The 16,555-nt window shown below is 35.3% G+C and overlaps 1 protein-coding gene across 2 annotated transcripts in view; it reads left to right on the top strand.

Moving 5' to 3' along the window:
• The window catches only part of NRDC (nardilysin convertase), a 99,473-nt gene that overhangs the window by 74,664 nt on the left and 8,254 nt on the right, over positions 1-16,555 (top strand). For both annotated transcript variants that reach the window (XM_007077215.3, XM_007077214.3), the window contains 8 exons: positions 4,410-4,514; positions 6,549-6,672; positions 7,222-7,308; positions 9,015-9,134; positions 10,417-10,468; positions 11,628-11,778; positions 14,337-14,464; positions 16,374-16,536. In XM_007077215.3, coding sequence (XP_007077277.1) covers positions 4,410-4,514; positions 6,549-6,672; positions 7,222-7,308; positions 9,015-9,134; positions 10,417-10,468; positions 11,628-11,778; positions 14,337-14,464; positions 16,374-16,536 — 930 coding nt within the window. The remainder of the gene's footprint in view (positions 1-4,409; positions 4,515-6,548; positions 6,673-7,221; positions 7,309-9,014; positions 9,135-10,416; positions 10,469-11,627; positions 11,779-14,336; positions 14,465-16,373; positions 16,537-16,555) is intronic.

The following is a 16,555-nucleotide window of genomic DNA, read 5'->3' as shown; positions in this document are numbered from 1 at the left end:
CATGGTTTAGGATTTCAGGGCAAGGAGAGCATTTGCCTTGATTGGAATAGAATCAGGGAAGGCTCCATGGATGTGGTAAATTTGAATTGAGTTCAGCATTAAAAAATGGATAAAGTTTGGATACATTGTAAGCAACAAGGAAAACATTAAGTAAGGAACTCTGGAATATTGCGAAAAAGTAAATGATTCTGGGTATCTGTAGGATAGGGTATTTGAAAGGAAGGTATTATATAAGACTGAAAGGTAAGGAGTTTAAAACAGGGTTTCTCTAAAACCCTTTTGTGTATTGGATCCTTTTGGAAATCTGTTGAATCCTGTGGACCTCTCCTTAGAATAATATTTCATCCCTTCAAATTTTTAATCTCTCAGAAAAATTGTCATTGGTTACTGGTTTATCTCTCATCTAGGTTCACCAGTTGTGAATAGTTTTCTATATTTTCTTCTGTCTCTTTTCCTTACATATGTATGTGTGTATGTGTATCTTTTTTCCCAAAACATTGGAGATTTAATTACAGATACCATGGTACTTCACATCTAAATTTTTTTTATTTTAGCATGTATCTGCTACACAAATGTATTCTCTTGCATAACCTCACTAATATTGTCATAGTTGGGAAATCACATTGAAACAATATTGTTGAATATTATACAATTCATAAAATATTGTATTTAAGTGCATAAAATAAAATACAGCAGTTTACAAACGACTGTTGAAGTATAAAGTACTTAAAACGGTAAAAAAAAATAGTAATGTGTCTCTTTTTTAACATATTAAGTAACAAGGTCTAGCAGTAGGTCTAACAATTATTTCAGTTTTAAGTAGCAGTGTGAGATATCTACAACTATATTGTGATTTTTTTATTGGTTCGTCATAGATGCTGCTAATACAACTGTGACCTGTTGCCTATATTCATAATAGAATAAAAATGCTAATTTAGAGGTTAGTGAAGATAAATATGTAATTTCTTCCCAAATTTGTGCACATACATGCCCCTGAATTTGTCCACTGTTCTATCTTGTGGGAGATGTCTGTGGACCCTGGATTAAAAGCCTCTGATTTAGAACTGCTTCACAGAGCATCTTGAAGCTGGCTTTTTGGATCATCACCAGAGACAATTCTCTGAATATTTACTATAAGTAAAGAAGATTTAGGTATATGTAACAAGGTCACAAAAACTGTAAGCGTCCCGTTGCTGTTGATTCCTGTGTAACCTGCTCTTTGCACTTGAATCATTGAAATCGAAATAGAAATCTTATTCTAAGGGCACCTGGGTGGCTCAGTTAGTTAAGTGTCTGATTCTTGATTTTGGTTCAGGTCATGATCACATGATCATGAGATTGAGGCCTGTGTCCCAGCGTGGAGCCTGCTTATGATTTTTTCTCTGCCCCTCCTCCACTTGTGCTTACACACGTGCGTGCATGCTCTCAAAAAACAAAACAAAACAAAACAACAACCACCACCACCAAGAACCAAAAAACCAGAAAGAAAATCTTATTCTATGAAATCAGAAAGGCTGCTATGACACATATATTGGCCATTAGAGTGTTCTATAAACACTCTTCCCTATAAGTGGACTGATATGCATAGAACTCCACAAGACCTGCCTCCTACCTTACCAGGAGTGATTTTGTGCAGTGTCCTTATCAGCTGTGGTGGCAACATGTGGGTCAGAACTATGGCAGGGAAGGAGTGGGATCAAGAATTGTGGAATACAACCATATGTGATACCCACATTCCTTTTTTGAGGATCAGCTTTTTAGCATTGGTTGAGTGAGTGACACTTTTGTTCTGTCCCTCCAGTTTCTTCTTAGCAAAACATTTCGGATATCTTTTTACTGAAATCTCCCCATTTTGTAGCTCATTTTTTTTTTACCTTTAACAATATTTATGAATACTTGTCTTGATTTTAAAACATGTGTCCAAGACATCTTAATTTTAAACCTAATCAGTGAAAAGTGAGAACAAATCAGAAAGGTCTATATCTCTGTGTGAACTGCTAACTCAAGTTAATTATTTTAATTATTTTTAAGGCTTTTATAAATTTTTTTTAACAAAGTTGGAATGCCTCCTCTTTAGACTTTCTGGTTTTCATCAATAAAGGCAGATAGGAATTCCCTTTCCAAACTATTCACATCAGTCTTATTTAATTAAGAAATCTAAAAAATTATTTTCCATAGGAACTTGAACTCAATATATCTTATAAATCAGTAATTTGAATTAGAAAGAGCTGCTTAAGTTCTTTTCTGCAGGCAGAAAAACAGCATTAATGTAACAATAATGGAAGGCAGTAAGAAGTAGATAAAAAAATTAGAGGACAGACAATAACAAGTGTTGGAGAAGAAGTAGAGAAATTAGAACCCTCATATATTGCTGGTAGGATTGTAAAATGGTGCAGCTTCTTTGGAAAACAGCTTGGCATTTCCTTAAAAAGTTACATAGAGTTACCATATAAGCTCTACCATCAGTTCTATTCCTAGGTATATACAAGAGAATAGAAAACCTGTCCACACAAATGCTTGTACACAAGTGTTTATAGTAGCAATATTCATTATAGGCCCAAAGTGGAAACACCCAAATGCCCATCAACAAATGAATGGTTAAACAAAATGTAGAATACGCATACTGTGGAATGTTAGCTGTGAGAAGGAATGAGGTACTGATTCATGCTACAACATGGATGAACCTTGAAAACATGCTAAATGAAAGAAGCCAGTCACCGCAGGTTGCATATTAATATGATTCCATTTATATGAAGTTTCCAGAATAGGTAAATTCATAGAAATACAACACAGATTGATGGTTGCCAGTGGCTAGGGGGAGTGGGTAGCAGGGAGTGACTGCTTAGCGGTTATGGGAGTTTCATTTTAGGGTGATGAAAATATTCTCGAACTAAATAGTGGTGATGGTTGTACAGTTTTGTAAATATACTAAAAACCACTGAATTGTATGCTTTATTTTAAATTTTATTTCATTTTTAATTGTGTACTTTAGAAGTGTGAATTTTATGGTATGTGGATTAATATCTTTAAAAAATTAGAGGATATCATTTAAGTGTTTTTCTTAATACCTGCTCCATTGCTTTGGTACTGGAGATCTGCTTTTAGCCAAGGTCCTTAGTGTTTTTTTATTGGAAATATTTTGAATCATTCAATTTTGTTGATACTGACCATTTACTTTATAAGTAAGTGGCTAGTGAGAATAACTTATTTTTAAAAAGTAGAAGAGAGTAGGAGGAATCGTTTTAAATAATAATAGCACCTTAGTGACAGTCAACTTGATTCAGGAATGTTTCCTGAAGTGGGGCAAAAAACAAAAACAAAACCTAACAGTGTTTCCTTACTTTCTTCTTACTCTATTTTTATGTGATAATATAGTAGATAATATATATACCTATAGTCTCTAGTTTGATGTATGCATGCATTATTTCTTCTCCATAAATGCAGTAACCTTCACTTCTCCTGTGTCTTCCATTAGATGAGAGAACAACCCATTCTGTCTAGTAAAGGACTGGATAGTGTGGTATTTTAGAAAGCGTGTTTGCTGCTACATTAGGAGCCCTGAGTTCTAGTGTCTATTCTGCCTGATGCTTAATGTGTGACTTTGGGCAAGTCATCCAATCAGTCTGGGTGTATTTCCTTATAAAATGTGGGAATGGAACCACTTGGTGTCTGAAGGACTTGTCAGCTTTAAGATTCTGTGCCTCTGGGTGCTCAATAAGTACTTGAATTGATTGCTTTCCTCTGAAAAAGTATTTCCATTTCATAGGTTAGAGAACTTGTGGTCACTCTTTCATTTTTAAATTGAGGTAATATACTGATTAATATAATTTCTTATATCAAGACTTTAATGACACATTTTGATTTTTACGTTGATCTGATTCATGTTTACAGATAGTTTTCAAGTGATAGTGCTGTAGTGATACATGATGAAGACCCTGTCTTTATGGGCATCATCAGTCATATGGGATACTTGACATATAAATAAGCATTTACAATTCAGTGTTGTAATTATTCTCACAAAGAGGTCATGACATGATTAGAGCCTTGTGTGTTGTTGGGCTCAGGTTGGGGATTGGAGGGGTGTCAGGTTAAACTCCTTAAGATGGTAACTCTGGCTAAATTTTCTTAGAATTCAGAGCATCAACTTCTTTTCCTTTCTTTCTTTCTTTCTTTCTTTCTTTCTTTCTTTCTTTCTTTCTTTTCTTTCTTTTCTTTCTTTCTTTCTTCCCACACACACCCCCCCCCCCCCGCCCCCAATGGGGAGCTAGATGCTTAGGCTAAAATTGTATCTGGTTATTTCTGTTCAGAAGCTCTTGGTTTCATTGTTCATAAAAAGAGAAAAAGTATATTTTGTGGTAAATTAAGGATAATGGAAGTTTCTGGTGTGAAATAATTATATCTCTTTACAGACAGATCCAGTTGAGTATGTGGAAAATATGTGTGAAAACATGCAGCTGTACCCGCTACAGGACTTCCTCACTGGAGATCAGCTTCTTTTTGAATACAAGCCAGAAGTAAGGACGTTTCATTTCTGAGAGTTACTTTTAGACAGAGAGAAGGGGGAGAAGTGCAGACATGACTTAGGAACTGTGAGAATGTAGAAAACTTGGTTAAATATGTCAGATTTTTGTTTGTTTAAATGGAAGAAATAACAGTATTTTTTTTGGCAGTTTTTCATGATTGTTGTATATGATTATGTTTTAATATGAGGAGAAAACCAAGTCCATTTCTTAGGTACTATTATTCTCACTGTTTTTCAAGTGTTGAAACATCTACTAAAACAATTAAAGTGATTCCTAAGAATTACGTGCTTTGGTTGTTAAGCTTACTTAGGGAGATGTTTTGCTCACCTTTTTGGTAACCTTACTTAGTGAGTTGTTTTTGCTTACCTTATCTAACTCAGTTAGATACTCTGGGAAATTAAATTTAACCATTTTGAAAATGTTTCTGAGAAATACAAGATTCCCTGGGGCGCTAGGTGGCCCAGTCAGTTAAGCAGCTGGCTCTTGATTTTGGCTCAAGTCATGATCTCACAGTTTGTTAGATCAAGCCCCACGTCTGACTTCATACTGACAGCATGGAGCCTGCTTGGGATTCTCTCTCCCTCTTTCTCTGACCCTCTACCCCGCTTGCTCTCTCTCTCAAAATAAATAAACATTTAAAAAAAAAAGAAATAAAAGATTCCCTGAATTTTAAACATGTGACTTAGAGATAATTATTATATACAAATAAATAGTTGGTTTGAGTCTTTCCTCCTTTACTTGTTGGGGTGAAGTCATTTTGCTCCATATGGGATAGCAGTTCTCAGTTGGCTGATTTTGCCCCCAGGGTATATTTGTCAATGTCTGGAGACATTTCAGTTGTCATAACTGTGGGATGCTCTTGGCATCTAGTGGGTTAGAGGCCAGAAATGGCAGCTAAACATCTTATAGTGCAAAAGACAGCACCCCACAATAAAGTATTATTTGGTCCAAGATGTTAATAATGTTGAGATTGAGAAATCTTGATTAGGGTATTCCAAAACTACTAATTTTAAAGATAACAGAAAGGTGGGGGACCTGGGTGGTTCAGTCAATTAAGTGTCTGACTTAAGCTCAGGTCATGATCTCATGGTTTGTGAGTTTGAGCTCCACATCAGGCTCTGTGCTGACAGTTCAGAGCCTGGAGCCTGCTTGGGATTGTGTGTTTTCCTCTCTCTTTGCCCCTCCCGTACTCATCCACTCTCTCTCTCTCTCTCTCTCTCTTTCTTTCTTAAAAATAAACATACATTGAAAAAAAAAAAAAAGATAATGGAAAGGTAAAGGAAGAGGCAGTGATAATATTCTTGTTATCTCCTGGGAATATTGTGTCCAGGGGCCCAAGCAGTTTATTCTGAACCTCCATTTGTTGTGTTTCTCAAAGAAATGGTATTCAAATGCTAGTCAGGGTTTCAAACTTTACCCACAAAATCTTTTGTTTATTCCTGTCATAGCTGAAGGATTATTGAAGGAGGCCCTGCAATGGTATCATGTTACTGATTCTTGGGGATGAAGGTAGTATAATACCTAGGGGTTAAGAGCATAGTCTTTGGAATCATGTACGAACTTGTTTAGAACTCCACCTTTGCCACTTCTAGATGTGTTGTTCTGTGCAGATTATGTAATCTTTAACCTGAACAAATTACTTAATTTTTAATAGGAACCTGAGTGTTATTTTTTATAAAATGGGTATGCCTTAGAGTTGTTTTTAGGATTAAATGAAATAATGTATATTAAACACTACCTGGTACATAGTAAAACTTAATAAATGAGAGCTGTTTCTACTGTTAGCACTATTATTACGTAGGATTTGAGATGGGCACTGTTTATAGCTTATCAAGAAACATTTGAAACAATAGACTAACAAAGTTTTATAAATTACGGTGTTCATGACGATAATTTCATGAGCATTAAGATGCTAGGATCTTGGGGATGCCTACCATAACGTGATTTTGCCTTTTTAACAGAGATGTATTAGGTTAAAGTTATTATTGTGTATGTGTGTGTGTCTCTCTACCTTCCCCTGATTAGGTCATTGCTGAAGCTCTTAATCAGCTGCTGCCACAAAAAGCAAATCTTGTTCTACTGTCTGGTGCTAATGAGGGAAAATGTGACCTCAAGGAGAAATGGTTTGGGACTCAGTATAGTATGGAAGGTAAAATATTTTAATAATAGTCCCACATTTATCTAACTCAACTGAGAATTTTTATTCCTTAATATTTCATCTGATGGTTCCTATGGGAAAAAAGTATATCCTTTTTTTAGGAGTTGACTTTGAAATGAAAATTATACTGCTTAACAAAAAATTATTTTCTGCTGTGTTTTATAGCTACTTATTAACTAGTAAAAAAAAATCCTGTTTTCTGGATAGTTTGGGGAAGGGTTTTTTGATTGTGTTTTAGCAAAGTACTTCTGAAACTTCAGTGTACATGTAGTATCACCTAGAAATCTTTTTAAAATACAGATTCTTATTCGCTAGCTCTGGAGTAGTGCCTGAGATTCTGCATTTCTGACAAGCTCCCAGGTGATACCAATGCTGCTAAGACTACACTTTGAGTGGTAAATAGCTAGAATGCCTGGATATATTATAGTTTTCCTAAGAAAAGAGAATTGATTTGTGAAGGCTGGTTGTTAACTGGTTTGTCATTAAGAGAATTCTCAACATTGCTGGTTTATTGGATCAGTTTGTTTTTCATCTCCACAGATGTTGAAAACTCGTGGGCTGACCTATGGAAGTCTAATTTCGAATTAAATCCAGATCTTCATCTTCCAGCTGAAAACAAGTACATAGGTCAGTGAAATAGCAATAATTATACATAATTCATTTATGTAGTAATAAAACAAAACAAATAGCATCTATATAGTACATTTCCAAAGTATCATTTGAATTCATATTTCAGCTTCCCAGTGTAACACTCTGGGATAGGGATTACTGTTTTCTTACTTTTTTGAATGAGAAAACTTGAGGCTTAAAAAAGGAAAGTAACATGTCCCAGACTATTCAGTTGGTAAATGGAGGAAACAGGACTTAAATGTAGATCTTGGGACTCTGAAGCTTTTGCTTTTTTGTATGTCATAACTGATCCTTCCCTATCATCTCTGTAGGAATTGCCGTGCTAGTGTTTTTCAAACTACAAGGTTTGTGAAATCATTGTAATGGGTTGTGAGTTCTGTGTAATGAGTTATGAAAGCATTAAAAAAATTAATTAGGATGGAAAATAGCAAAATGTTTAATTTCATAAAGTATTATTTTAAGAACTTTTATTCTGTGTAGGTATATATGTTTGTATCTGTGCCTGTGTACTAGCTTAGAGTGGGAAACATTCTAACTATGAGAAAGCTACCTAAGTCAAAGGTTACAGTTGTATATAACTAATTTATTCAGAATTTTCCCCAGCAATTCCACTCCTAGGAATATACCCAAAAGAATTGAAAATGGGTACTCAAACAAATACATGTACATGCATGTTCATAGCAGCATTATTCACAGTAATCAAAAGTGGAAATAGCTCATATGTCCATCAGTGAATGAATGGATAAACAAATTGTGGTAAGTATATACAAAGGAGTAATAGTCATAAAAAGAAATGAGGTATATACATGCTACAATGTGGATGAACCTTAAAAACATGCTAAAGAAGCCAGACACAAGAGGTTATAGGTTGTATGATTCCATTTATGGATCCATTTATGATATATCCAGGATATATATACCCATAGATGAAACACAAATTGATGGTTGCCAGTGGCTGGGGGAAGTGGATAATAGGGAGTGACTGTAATGGGTGTAAAGATTTTCTTTTAGGGTAATGAAAATGTTTTGAAACCGGATAGAAGTGGTGGTTGCACGACATTGTGCATGTATTAAATACCCCTGAATTGTTCACTTTAAAATGCTTAATTTTGTTATGTGAGTCTAACCTCAATTAGGAAAAAAAGTCTCACATATTTTAGACCATTCATTTCCACATCTTGAACTTTAAGTATCTAAACAACCCAATTCTTCTTAATAAATATAACCAGTAGTTTTTTCTGTTCTATAGTTTTCTCTTAAGTAGCTATTTCTCACCTACATATTGATGAAAGAATTTAGGTTTTCATTAACTGAGAGGACAAGTTTGACTTTCACTTTTTTGTTACCTTTCAGAAGTCTGTAAGATTGGTATAAGACATTCAAGAATGGATTCATTTATAAATTGGTTTATACAACCATCCTGACTAAAGGTCCCTTTTACGGTTAACATTGTCTTTGAGAAAGGGAATGAAGCAGAATGCAGAGAGATCAGAATTGACCTTTAGGAAATTACAAATCTTCAGAGTTCATTTAGTTTAAGACCAAGAGAATTTTCTATTCTGTATTGTTTTACTAATTTATTGTTCTCTAGCATCTTAATTTGGCTTATTTTTGCCACAAAAGTTACCTAGACTTCAGAACTGAAGATTGTTGGGAATCTTGCTGAAATACCTGAATTAATTATTACTCTTTTCTGTTGTTAGCCACGGACTTCATGTTGAAGGCTTTTGATTGCCCTGAGACAGAATACCCTGTTAAAATTGTGAATACTCTACAAGGTTGCCTGTGGTATAAGAAAGACAACAAATTCAAAATTCCCAAAGGTAAAATGTTTCCCTCTCTAATTGGAATGAAATAAGTATATCAACTCTTTCTCTACTTGGTAGCAACCTTATTTCCCTCTATCACCCTTTCTCCTTTCTCTTCATTTGAAGATGTTTTCTAGGCTTATCTATCAGATTCATACTGTGCTCCAGTGCTGTCACAGAAACCCTTGTATACCTTACAGATTCTAGGAAATAAGATTCAAGGCTAAAATGAAATTATTTTCAAATATTTTTTCTTCTGGTTAAATGAAAGCAGAGCCAGGTTTTTGGCCATCTTAGGGAATGGTGGTATGTTTTAAACTTTATTTTTAAAAAGAGGATAAAAGTATGCTGAAGGAAATTATTCTGAGACACAATAGATAGCCTTTTCCAACATTACAAATGTGAAATATTCTCCCTCTCTCTCCCTCTATCATTTTGCTTTTCATCATAAAGGAATCATGGTATACAGAAATAGACTCCAAAGTTCTAGTCTTTAGTGTGTTAACCCAAACTGTTGCATTTTTATTTTCTGTTCTTGTGAATAGCATAGGAACTTACGGAAGCAACTTAGAATCAAAAAGGCTGAGGGCTCTTCATTGGTATTTAACCCATATTCCTAACCTCAAGACAACTGTAACGTAGCTCTGAGGGATTTTTTAGATTACTGGGAGGGTGTTTTTTGAATAGCTTATTAGTGTTTCTTTAGAGAGTCTCTGCTATAGCTCTCTGTGAACATTGGGATTGTTCCGTTGTTTTTGACATGTATATCTCTGTAAACATGTTCTCTGACCAAAGCTATTAATAAAGATGACTATTCCTAGGCTTCTTTGTGTATCTGTCTATATACTTGTGCTTCCCATAGACTGAAGTGTGCCTTCTGAACACTGTTTAGACTGGTAAATATTACTTTTTAAAGACACTTCAGGATAAAGATGTAATGAGGATTTAAGGGCTAGTGGCTTATTTCAGAATTTTTAGAGGTACTTGGGTGGCTCAGTCGGTTAAGCGTCCAACTCTTGACTTTGGCTCAGGTCATGATTTCATGATTTGTAAGTTGGAGCCCTACATCATGCACTGACAGTGCAGAGCCTGCCTGGGATTCTGTCTCTCCCTCTCTCTCTCTGCCCCTTCCCCTTGGCTCTTTATCTCTCTCAAAATAAATAAAAATAAACTTAAAAAAAAAAAAAGAATTTTTAGAAAATATGTTAGGGTCAAATAGCAGATGTATAAAATATTTGAGGCCTCTGGCCTGTAATTTCTTATCTGTTTTTTTTTGTTTTTTGTTTTTTTCTTTTAGCATATATACGTTTCCATCTGATTTCACCTTTGATACAGAAGTCTGCAGCAAAGTAAGCAATTGTCCTCTTTTCTGGAAAATATATTTCTTATGGAAAAACTATTTGGTTTGTTTTATTCTGAATCATTCTGTTATTTTCTCTATGAGTACTGAGTTATGCTGCTGATTTGTGTATTTTTTCTGTACCCAAAACAAATTATTTGTATTGATACTGAGCATTAAAATGGAATTGTGGCTGTTCCATCTCCACCCATTTATAACACATGCTGATGGTATAGGCTAATCATAGGATTATTGGACTGAGAAAGTTCCTTAAAGATGCGTTTGGATTAGCTTCTAGTTTGTAATGAGAATGAATGGATCTGTTTGATCTTATATTTAGAAACTGGCAAGGAATCTGATTATACTTTGTTCTTAGCAAATAATTTATATATTTATACAGATACCTGCACTGTGGGAGGTCAGAGCCTAAAATGTCCCTGAAACATAGGAGGTGTTCAGGAAATGTTACTGTACTTCTTCCTTTCCTTTGCTACTTAAACTTTAAAATCTGGGGAGCCTGGGTGTCTCAGTTGGTTAAGCATCGACTTTAGCTCAGATCATGATCTCACAGTTCATGAATTCGAGCCCCATGTCAGGCTCTGTGCTGACAGCTCAGAGCCTGGAGCTTGCTTCAGATTCTGTGTCTCCCTCTCTCTCTCTGCCCTTCCCCTGCTCATGCTCTGTCTCTCAACAATAAATAAATGTTAAAAAAAATATTAATAATAAAAATAAATAAACTGTAAAATCTAACCTTAAAATGATAAGCAGCACTAACATTTAATACCACATAAAAAATGTATTAATCTCCCCCTTCACTCAGATTTTTAATTTGTCAGTCAGAAAACCTAGGCTGCGGGGATGGCCAGAGCCTTTGGGCCAATTGCCTTGTATGCCTTTTACACTTACCCCATTTTTCAGTATAAATATTAACATTTTGTATGTGTATATAACATGAAAAAGATTGGGAAGCACTGCTAAAGGTAGGTGTCTGTAATGTCCCTGTAAAATTGAATCCTAGGTAAACTCTAACTCAGTACACAGTTTTACATTCTGGAGTAGTGGAATTAACATCTTTCTAAAAGTGAAGTTTCCTGTTGTTAAATCAAAGTATATTTATTTGTGTTTATTTCTTGCCAATTAATAGTGCTATTTGTATTTTATATTCTCAGTGTGGTTCTCTTTGATATCTTTGTCAATATCCTTACCCATAACCTTGCGGAACCAGCTTATGAAGCAGATGTGGCACAGCTAGAGTACAAGTTGGTAGCTGGAGAACATGGTTTAATTATTCGAGTGAAAGGATTCAACCACAAACTACCTGTAAGTACACATGTTCTGTTTTCCTCATAGAGAGCTTCAAATTTTATGTTTGTTGCCCCTAAAGCACAAAGTATAGAGGTTTATGCATGGGTTGCTATACATAGAACAAAATGTGGATTCTTGGCTGGTGACAGCTATTCTAACTTGGGCCACACATAAGAGCAATATACATTCATTAATTATTAGCAATGCATGCAGTACAGTCTATGCCTCAGGCTTGATTTCCCTTCCCTTTGCTGTCAGTTCCTCTGCAGCCAACACTGGCATTTTGGACTGGTGTGAGCTTAATTTCATGCTCAGACAGTAATAACAAATTTAAAGCACGTGGCACATTACCTGACAGAGTAGAACTCAAATATTTGTATCCTTCCTTCTTCCTCTTTCACTCCATCCCTTTGTTTCAAATATGTGTCTTATTTCCCTTCTAAGTTTTTGAGCCTTTTAGAAACAGGGTCTATATATCTTGTCGTTAATTTATCTTTTGGTAAGGAATATGTTTCAGTGTTATTTGTCAAAAACTTCTTAAGCAGAAGAAGAAATAATATGGGATGCTAGCTAAGAGGGTTATGCCATTAAATACCAGCTAAAATAATATGTGTCCATCAACAAATTTTATATCTTGATTTCTTGTGTAGGACATATATTAAGATTTGCGGAACTAGGTTCATACAAGAAAAATTGTGGAGGAAAAGACCTGGCAGAAGTTAGACCTGTGCTAAGAGGCCTCTCTGTCATAGCCAAACCCAAGAGCAGACTATAGTTCTCTTCTTTGTACCCTTGTCCCTATTACTGTCCCAGAGAACAAAGATTGGTCTCAGGAGGAGACACTGTGGAATATTTAACCTTTATCAACCTTTAAAGGCCTAAGTGTAATGTAGCTTAGAGCCAAACAGATTAATGCCTTAATAACATTGGTTGTCATTTAAGAGGTATGTTTTGAAATTACCTGGGGAGCTTTTAAAAAATATAAGCCATATTCTGTGCTGACAGTGTGGAGCCTGCTTGGGATTCTGTCTCTCTGCTCCTCTGCTGAACGCACACATATGTGTGTGCTTTCTCTCTAAGTAAATAAATGTAAAAAAATATATGTGTAAGGTATAGACAAGTATTTGAGGCTCTTAATTTTATGAAGCTTACCTAGCCTTAATATTAAAACCTGGTATAGAATCTATCAATCTCTCTCTCTCTCTCTCTCTCTCTCTCTCTCTCTCTCAAAGTAGACACTAGTTTCACCTATATAATATAGACTCAGACATTTAAAAAATTTGAAAATTAAATTAAAAATGTAACAAAAAGAATAATTCATGTGATCAAATGGGAAGAATGCAAAGGATTGGTTGTTCAGTATTAAGTTGATGAACACAAATCATCATAACGGGTCAATTGAGAAACATTATATGATAAGTACTAAAAAATCATCTGATAAATGTAAGTAGGCATTCTTAATAAGTAGGAATAGAGGGAAATTAAATACAGTAAAAACCTTCAGGGGTGCCCGGGTGGCTCAGTCACTTAAGCATCTCAGTTCCGCTCGGGTCACGATCTCATGGTTTGTGGATTTGAGCCCCATGTCAGGCCCTGTGCTGACAGCTCAGAGTCTGGAGCCTGCTTCAGATTCTGTGTCTCCTTCTCTCTCTGCTCCTTTCCTACTCATACTCTGTCTCTCTCAAAAATAAAACATTAAAGAGAAATTTAAAACCTTCATTAAGAACAGTAACAGCAAATGTTACAGTAACTGATGAAATGCTGAACACTAAAATCAGGAACAAGCCAAGGAAACACATGATCATCTCTATTATTCTGGCTACTACATTAAAATGGAAAAAAAAAAAAAATCCAGTTGGAAAAGAAAAAGTATTCCCCTTTGCAGATGATATGATTGTATTCTTAGAAAACCTAAGAGTCTACTGAAGTTTAAAAAATAACATGATGTGGCTGGTCATGAGATCGGTATATCAAAATCAATAGCTCTTTTTCCTATAGTAGCAATAACCACATAGAAATGGATGGAAAAAGTACTCCGTTATATGATATTGAGAAAAACGGAATACCTAGGAATAAGGAAGAAAAGTACAGAATCTCTCTAAAGGAAACCAGAAATCTTACAGAATCATATAAATAAAAGACTTTAAATAAGAGAGAGAGACTCATTATGTTTCTGGATAGAATAGCTTTGATAGAAAGTTGTCATTACTTCCAAAATTTATATATATATGTAATGCCCTCTCAGTTAAAGTCAAATTAGGGGCAATGGAGATGCTGAATAAAAAGTGATTTAAGTTTATTTGGATGAAAAAAAATGTTTAAGAATACCCATGAAAACTATTTAAAAAAAAAAAAAAAGAAGTAATTATTGCTCCAAATTTCACAGTTATTGAGGATTTTAGCTCCTAAAGATCCTTGAGTCACGTACTTCTCTTATGTCCTCTACAAATGCCTATTACCATGCTGGGCCCCTGGTAAAAAACAAGGGAAAAACCTTCCCCCCTCATCCCTGCCCCAAAACGTAGTGAATTTCATGCTTCTCTACTTAAAGTGCTTTTTTCTTTTCTTTTTAGCTACTATTTCAGCTCATTATTGACTACTTAGCGGAATTCAGTTCCACACCAGCTGTTTTTACAATGATAACTGAGCAGTTGAAGAAGACCTACTTTAACATCCTCATCAAGCCTGAGACTCTGGCCAAGTGGGTATACATAGAATCAGCTTATATATGTATGTATATATATATATATATATATATATATATATATATATATATGTGTGTGTGTGTGTGTGTATATATATATATATATATATATATATATACACACACACACACACACACACATACATATATTATATAATATATAATTTAATGTTTATTTGTTTTTGAGAGTGACATAGTGCAAGCGGGGGAGGGGCAGAAAGAGATGGAGACAGAATCTGAAGCAGGCTCCAGGTTCTGAGCTGTCAGCACAGAGCCCAATGCAGGGCTCGAACTCAATAAGCTGTGAGATCGTGACCTGAGCTGAAGTCAGACGCTTAACCTACTAAGCCACCCAAGTGCCCCAGAATCAGCTTATATTTTGAAGACCTGAAAGTATTTGCCTTCCTGAGGGGTTAGGTGTGGGGGATGAGACTATAGTTTCAGTGCTATTTTTCAGACATACTAGAATTGGCTATGGTTTAGGAAATCGTCCATTGGATTATAGGATTTCTGAACCCAGCTTAAGTAGCTATTTGTGAGTAGGACTAAAATAAGCCTACTATACTTATTTATAGGCTAAAGGCAAGCAACCTGGGTGCTTTTTCCAAAGTTTGTAAGTAAAAGGTGGTGAATGCTGGCTTTGTTATAACTCAAAATTGTTTTACTGATGATTGTAGTATGTAGGGTATTATGATGAGGTAGTTGAGTTAAATTGCTTAATCCATAGTTTATCTGGCAACTGCAACTACCCAGAATTCAGCCAAGTTTCCAAACGATAGCAAAAAGCTTCTGACAGTCTGTAGAATAATGCTTAAACCTCCTGCTCATAACACCCTGAGCCTTTCATTAGAGCCTGTTCTTTTGTCTAGGGCTAATGGTAGCCCAGAGGTACCTCTGTGTGAATCAGAAGAAGTGCCCCTTTGGGGTGGCCTCTATCAGCAGGTGGAGTCTTTGTGGAGGGGAGAAAGAAGTCCCCTCTGAGTAGATACCACCCTTTGTGCACATGGCTTGACCTCCTTGCTGGACATCTATAAATGGTGAACAAACAGCACAATGTTATATAGAGGCCCTACTTTTGACCTAGTCATAAGGAGCCCATAAATGAACAAAATTCAAAAGCAGGGCAGGGAGCAGTTGAGAAATCTGTAATAACTTATAATCTCATCACAAAAAGTTATAAAAACTAATAACCAAGTATAAGTTGGAAAGGAGAGTTGTCTAGAGCTATCAATATGAAAAATAGCCCTATGTATCCAATAACTACTGAATGCTACTTTATTAAAATGTGGTAAACTAATAATCATATCCATTTATTGAAGATTTGTTACTTGTTAAATCTAAAAACGTTAGATGTATATATTTATTTCTCTCCAAAACCCTATAATGGTAGCCATTATTATTCCCTTGTTTTACAAATGAAGAAATTGAGTCACAGATGTGAAGTAACTTGACAAGTTCAGATAGCTTAGTGTGAGGAGAGGGGAGTTGGGTGGAGAGGAGTAGGAGTTTGTCTGATTCTGGCCCAGAGCCACTATTTATACTGTATAGTTACTGTAGTAATAGATACCCATAATGGTGGCCTTTAGTAATTAAAAAAATGTTAGTGAGACTTGAAGTAAAAATAGTAACAATTTTAAATTGGTGTGTGTGACTCATGTGTTAACTTAATGTGAAGTATTTTATTTTGCAACTGAGATACTTGAGCTGTACCAGTGAGTAAATCTATGCATAATTTTGTATATGTAATTTTATAAATACTTTTTGGTGATTATGACATTGTTTCTCCCATCTTAAGTTATGATAGAAATTGTGTCTCTTTAGAAACACATCATCTGTAGAATCTTTTTTTACCTTAAGATTCATTTCAAAATGATAAAACTTTGTCTTTTTTCTGCCCTCTATATAGAGATGTACGGCTTTTAATCCTGGAATATGCCCGTTGGTCTATGATTGACAAGTACCGGGCTTTGATGGATGGCCTTTCCCTTGAGTCTCTGCTGAGCTTTGTCAAGGAGTTCAAATCCCAGCTCTTTGTTGAAGGCTTGGTACAAGGAAATGTCACAAGCACAGTAAGTGTGAGGTGCTCTG

The sequence above is a fragment of the Panthera tigris genome, chromosome C1, assembly GCF_018350195.1.
Source record: "Panthera tigris isolate Pti1 chromosome C1, P.tigris_Pti1_mat1.1, whole genome shotgun sequence".
NCBI lineage: Eukaryota > Metazoa > Chordata > Mammalia > Carnivora > Felidae > Panthera > Panthera tigris.
Note: the sequence above shows the minus strand (reverse complement) of the source record. Positions and strands in the feature narration are given on the sequence as shown.